The sequence below is a fragment of the Amblyomma mixtum genome, chromosome 10, assembly GCF_055824585.1.
Source record: "Amblyomma mixtum isolate Tamu chromosome 10, ASM5582458v1, whole genome shotgun sequence".
In the NCBI taxonomy this organism is placed as follows: Eukaryota; Metazoa; Arthropoda; class Arachnida; order Ixodida; family Ixodidae; genus Amblyomma; species Amblyomma mixtum.
Genome location: NC_143021.1, coordinates 125,751,166 through 125,757,786, shown reverse-complemented (window position 1 = coordinate 125,757,786; position 6,621 = coordinate 125,751,166). Strand labels below are relative to the sequence as shown.

General features: G+C 47.9%; 1 protein-coding gene across 1 annotated transcript; it reads right to left on the bottom strand.

Moving 5' to 3' along the window:
- Positions 1-236: 236 nt before the first annotated feature.
- On the bottom strand, positions 237-572 carry LOC149326876 (kelch domain-containing protein 3-like). The gene has a single exon (XM_089564711.1). The coding sequence runs from the start codon at positions 570-572 to the stop codon at positions 237-239; it is 336 nt and encodes a 111-aa protein (XP_089420837.1).
- Between the last annotated feature and the right edge of the window lie 6,049 nt (positions 573-6,621).

The following is a 6,621-nucleotide window of genomic DNA, read 5'->3' as shown; positions in this document are numbered from 1 at the left end:
GCGAAAAGTGGCAGCTAAGCCCCCACCCCACACGTACATGTGGGTCCCGATTGCAGAGGCCGTGTAGAAGGATCGCGGAGGAAGGGCTTCTCCAGTGGTGGGGACGCGATGCCACTCCATGGTATCCAGGTCAAGCGCGCTGATGTCTTGGGAATTATGTGGGTTACCAAAAATATACATGCGATGACCGACCATGCAAGCTGAGGCGCCGTAATGCGGTATCGGCGCCTCACCATTCACTTGAGGGCAGCTCCATGTGATGGTGTTGGTGTCGAAAGATAAAGGACGCTGTCCGACTCCCAGCCGTTCCTTAAGCCCCAAAGGTACGCGCAGTGACCGTAGGCGACAACGGTGCGCCGGAAAATGTTATTCGGCTGGCCGTTGGACGGTGAATTTGTTTCCACGATATCCCACCGCGACGTTCCAGGGTCGAAGATGGACACGTCGACGAGGTTCCTTAAGGGGTGAAGCTCGTCCTCGTGAAAAGAGCCGAACGAGTATACCTTGCCGTCGATGGAAACGGCACGGTGGTTGACTTGCTCTGGAACACCACTCAATCGCACCGTCCACATCTTGACGGGGCAGCTAGTGCTCTGAGAAACGCGGTGCGATCGTTCCAGCGATTCTGCCGACCTCACGTGTCCTTTCCTGAAACAGCGATATGGTGACCGGTTTCCGCAGCGCGTGCGGCAGCGATGATTTGAAGGATGACTATATTTGTCATACATTAGAATATTTTCGTTATTTCATGATGCACAAGTGGATTAACGTTGCAAGAAGAAACTTCACACTGTAAAGTTGCTGTCGCCGAGAAAAAAAGAACGAAAACCGTAAGAGCTATCACAAAGGCGCTCCAGCAATTTTTCCAGCCTGTTCCTGAACGAACACTTTCAGGACGCTACGAGCCACGTTGTTAATGCTTCCCAGTTGACTCTTTATTAGACACTTTTAGCTGAGCTGACCGGTTTTGCGTTCCGCTACGCAGCTGAGCGGGACGAAAGCTCAAGTGCGCATTCGCAGTACGCTCACACGCTAGCGGGTCACCGGAGCGGCGCCTCCGTTCTGCAGGCGCACCGGCTTAGTGCTGCGTCGTATCGAACGGTAAGCCTCCAGTTTTCCGGTTAGTTCTCCACGATCGCGTCTGAGAGCGCTTCCCAGTTTCACTGTCTCAAGGGCTCATTTTCAACACTACGCTCGTTTAAAGCGCTTCAAAATTGACAGAGATCTCTGTTTGCACTGCGGCGCAGTCAGAGTGAATCCTTTCGAGCGACTGTGAGGGCATGTGTAAGCGGATGTCTGAAAATGCCGCAGTCGCAACCAAGCGCGATTGGACGTTGCGAGTTGCGAAAAACCGCGTGGACCTCCGTACGGGCTACACAAGCAAAATGCTGAGCAAGTTAGGGAAATTCGCCCCCATCACGCATGTCTCAATTTATTTTGCTCCTGAACGGACGTTCGTGCACTCATATCCAGAAGTGTTCACCCCGACAAACTGCAAACGTTTCCAAATGAAGTGATCGTCGATTTATCCCCAGTTTAGTAGCGCCAAGGGAACATCCACTGCCGCACTCTCAATTCTTGTTGTCCGCAGCGTAGAAAAAAGGAGAAACACTAATACAGCGGTTGACAGCGGCGCCTCCCATGAACACTGCTGCATTGGTCGGTGTGGAAAGAGAACTTTATTTTGTTCTGTGTTAACATAGAAAATACAAAACAAACAGATGAACTTAATGCTCTGATCAGTCAAGCACATGCGCAGTGACGCAGCACTGAGAACGTCAGTAATGCAGTAAGAAAGCCGATACTCGACCGCCGCGCAGGACGATGAAGTATGTCGACCATTTGCGCAAAAACTCAGCCTCGCTCATTGACAGAGCGTCCACGCATGCTTGTTCAAAGAGGCGCGTGCGGAGGCGCTTCAACATTGCAAACATTGTTCTTTGCGGACGCCAGCGTGGAAGCCACTCCACGCTGCCGCCACAAAACGAACATGCCGACACACAAGAGCATATTTTGAAACACTTTGGATGAACTAGTACGCGCTTCCAGGCGAGTTAAAAACATGCGTGACACTAATATCCAAAAGGTGCGCGCTACTACACACTCAAACATTGCGTGCTGCAAAGTTTCAAGGAGACCGCACTGCGGGCATCGGGCGGAGCGCGCCACGCCCCACGCCGCAAGGCGGTCTCTTGTGGGCAGGACCCGCCAGCCTCGCAGCCAGCCCAAGTCCCTGACATCTGCAGGAAGCGCAGCTGAGGTCAGTTGGCGCCAGCGTGCCCGTCTCGTTTTCCGGAGTTGTTCTCGGGTCAGCCAGCGAACGTTAGTCCTTCACACATCCTGAAGGGCGGGGTTTCATCAACATCCAGATCGGGCACGCTGGCAGACAACGACGCCAGTGTGCGACGCACGTTAACGAAAAATGCCGGCGGCATCTCGGCTGTAGGGCCAACCACGTGTTGTGTAAAAAACACGTTACGCGCTGTACCCAGAAGGTATGTGAGGAGTGTTCTCCCGGGATAGTCTGGGTTGCGTACAAGATCTCGTACTCCTCGCAAGGCGAGCACATTGCACATGGTGGGGATACAAGGTATACCAAACCCACCCATGTACGATGGAAGGCGCATGAACATTCGTGACACAAGTTCGGTTTTGCCCGCCCAAACGAAAGAGCCACAGGTGTGGATCAAACCATCCATGCAAGTCGAGTTTTCTGGCACTGAGCTGCCCGATCAGGTGCCCTTTAAGTATGCTTGTTCACTTAACACTTGTTAAGTTCCAGGCAATCAAAAACAAAGAGATATAACTGATCATTATCATCACTCTGACTACTCCCACTGCAGGGCAAAGGCCTCTCCCACGTCTCTCCAATTAACCCTGTCCTTTGCCAGTTGCGGCCACCGTATCTCCGCATACTTAATCTAATCCGCCCACCTAACTTTCTGCCGCCACCTGGTACGTTTGCCTTCTCTTGCAATCCACGGAGTGGTTATGAACTAGAAGCACAAATTTTGATTTTGTTCATCAGTTCGGTTATATTTATCAATGGCGTCACAAGCCAAAAAACTCTGCTTAGCCTTACGAGCGGAACAATTTGCTTTTATAAAACTTTCTCACCGCAAGTCCGCTATGCTTATGATGAGCTTGCCAGCGTAAGCGGAGGGGACTGTAAAACCGGTGAGCTAAAACTGTCTTATCGCATCCTTCTTAGCGAACCGCAGTGATAGGGGCTAAATTTTAGGCGATCTTATAAAATTATGTGAACGATATATTGGTGACAATTTGCTGCTGATGTTTTATGAAAGAACACTTTTTCTTTTAGTTTCGCATCCTTATCAACGCGAAACCTTACCGTGTATCAGTCCTGGTTACAGTTGTCATAAAGCGCCAGCCCAATCACATTGTGAGCAATAACCTACCTGTCCGGCTCTGCCCCAATAAAGGTAAAGACGTGAATTCCGGGTAATTAACACTTGCGTTTCCGTTTCTTGCATGGTGACCCCGAATGACTGAATAACCGCACATGTTTCTTAAAAACTGGCGTCGTGTGTCTCCATTGCTGTGCTTTTCATATTACTGCTGGTAAAGAAAGAAAAAACTTATGACTACAAACTTTTGCTTTCCCGTGTAGCTCGCGCAATTATTTAGCAGCTGCTCCGAACAGTAAGATATATTTCCTTTTGTAATACCACACACCTTGAAAAAGTACGCTGAAGACAAGCTATCAGCCTCTATGCTTGGTATAACACCCATGCGCACCAAATAAAATTCGTTCACAAAAGGAAAAAACTCTGAAAAAAGAAAAAAGGAAAATAAATCTAAGTTGTGTGTCTTCAACAACTACGGTGCTGACAATAATTCCTATGTCAACATCGTAAAAGTTTCTCGAGATGTGCGTGCGGGAGCTTTTACGTACATCGATTCTCAAGCACGCGGTAACTTCCAGCCTTACTATGGAATCAACCAGAGCGTCAGGAAGCCGCTTTAATTTCAGAGACGTGCGCTTTAGAACCGGGGTTACCACCATCTCCTCCTACATGTCCTACTGCGGCAGCACCACGTCTAGAACTATGAAGAACCGAACAACGTGCAACGCTGGGGCGATAAGCAACGAGGTTTCCTGCACTCCTCACATATAGCACCTGTTACAGGAGGTATAGTTGAAAAAGGTGCCATAGTATGAGAAGAAATGCTAGTCATTCCCTTTATTGGGTTTATGCCTATTGTAGTGCGGTAACACCTATAGTGTGGATTCCCTGTCGTTAGCCGATGTGTTTTGAAGCGAAAAACTTCACTACGCTAGTCAACACTCCGTTTCGCGTGAGCAGGCGTATGTCAGAGCACGAGTGACGTCACGCACTGCGCAGGCTACTGCTCATGTGCGCCGCCGCTTCTTCACCTCGCCACCGTTTTACCTTTTGCCGCAGCCGTGCGCAGTGCGCTTTTGAAAGGAGGGGTATATAAGGCGGGCTTGCCCATAGAACAGGCGCACGCTGCGGCATGCTATGCGTCATCGTTTGATAATCACCGCAAGCGCGTGTTTATCGCGGAGGCCGGCCATATAACGGCTTGCAACCATAGGCTAAATCATAAAGCATAACCATAAGCTAAACCATATGCATCACCGCAGCTTTTCGCTTCGAGATATCGAAGCTTAACCTTAGCTAAGCCCCAGCCAATTTTTTTCGCCGGTTCTCTCAGATTATGAATGGCAGTTCACCACGATCCCGCGAGAGAAAAGTATATGAAAGTTGTTTCTTACCGGTACTAACCGACGATGGCGAAACGTGCTGGGTACCGAACAGGCTTCAAATTTAATTGAGGACAAGAGAGCTAGCTAGCGGAAGAGAGCAGAAAGGTACCGGAAGAGGGCAGAGTGGGTCATAAAACAAACCGGGGTGAAAGGCCCGCAGGTGAACCGGGGTGAATGGAAAACAAAGCGGGGTGAAAGGCTGGCGGGTCCTGCCCACAAGAGACCGCCTTGCGGCGTGGGGCGTGGCGCCATCCGCCCGATGCCCGCAGTGCGGTCTCCTAGAAACTTTCCAGCACGCAATGTTTGAGTGTGTAGTAGCGCGCACCTTTTGGATATTAGTGTCACGCATGTTTTTAACTCGCCTGGAAGCGCGTACTATTTCATCCGAAGTGTTTCAAAATATGCTCTTGTGTGTCGGCATGTTCGTTTTGTGGCGGCAGCGTGGAGTGGCTTCCACGCTGGCGTCCGTAAAGAACAATGTTTGCAATGTTGAAGCGCCTCCGCACGCGCCTCTTTGAACAAGCATGCGTGGACGCTCTGTCAATGAGCGAGGCTGAGTTTTTGCGCAAATGGTCGACATGCTTCATCGTCCTGCGCAGCGGTCGAGTGTAGGCTTTCAAATTCATCCCGGCCGCGGCGGCTAGAATTTCTTTGGAGGAGAAATTCTAGAGGCCCGTGTACTGTGCGATGTCAGTGCACGTTAAAGAACCCCAGGTGGTCGAAATTTCCGGAGCCCTCCACTACGGCGTCTCTTATAGCTTTAATCGCTTTGGGACGTTAAACCCTATAAACCATAAACCATAAATCTTTCAAATTCAAATTCAAATTCAAATTTTATTTTGCCACAATGGTACAGATGATGGCGGGGACCCGTAGTAAAAGCTGCCGTTTGACAGCTTGACAAGGCCACGGGCCCCCACTTTGACAGCAATGCAGTGTTTTTTTTTTTCACACACACACACACACACACAAAAAGAAAATACAGGAAATACAGATAACAAAGGAAAAAAAATACATATCGCAGAGCTGTTATCAGGTTACAGTAGTCAGCATAAAATCAACAGCATTGTCCTGGCTGGAAAGAAAACTTACAATGATGGTGAAAGAAAGAATTAGGTAAACAAATCACAGAAAAAAAAGGTTAGTTGTAGTGTAAAAAATACTCGAACAGTTTGTGGCGTGTTGTGTTTTGGAGATCAATATCGTTTTGTGCGAGTTTGTTAAGAAGTCGTGGTAGTCTATTTTCTAATGTTTGATTACCATAGAAAGTTGTGTATGTTTTTACGTTCCATTGTGCTATATTTCTTGTGTTGTACATTGCATCTCGTTTTTCTAAACCAGCTAAATTGGATAGAAAAGATATATTCTTCAACACCTCGTTTTTCACACACTTGCTCAGACGATAGTCATAAAGCTTAGTAATTGGAAGTAAGTTATACTTAAGTTATAAGAAAAGTGCGGCCGTATGGTAGGTATGCGAAACATTTTCAACAATTCTTAGAAATTTTTTCTGTAACAAGTGTAGTTTCTGAAGATTGCCTTCTGTTGTTGCACCCCAGGTTAAATGGCAATAGCTGAAATGAGATTGTATGAATGAATTATATAGCATTAGCATTACATTTCGCGGCAGTATCTCACGGTTCTTGTAAAGAAGACCAATAATACGTGAACATTTATTTATTACAAAGCTAACATGATCATCCCATGACATTCTTTCATTAAATATTATACCTAATGTTTTAAATGAAGGCACAACTTCTAAGGGTACGGACTGAAGGGATATATTCTCAGTGAGACAGACCTTCTTGTTTCTACCTCTGAAAACAACGACTTTAGTCTTTGCTGTGTTAATCAGCAACGCATTTCTG

What these genes read in the sequence shown, in the direction of transcription:
- LOC149326876 (XM_089564711.1), bottom strand. Translation starts at nt 572, where the DNA reads ATGTGGACGGTGCGATTGAGTGGTGTTCCAGAGCAAGTCAACCACCGT.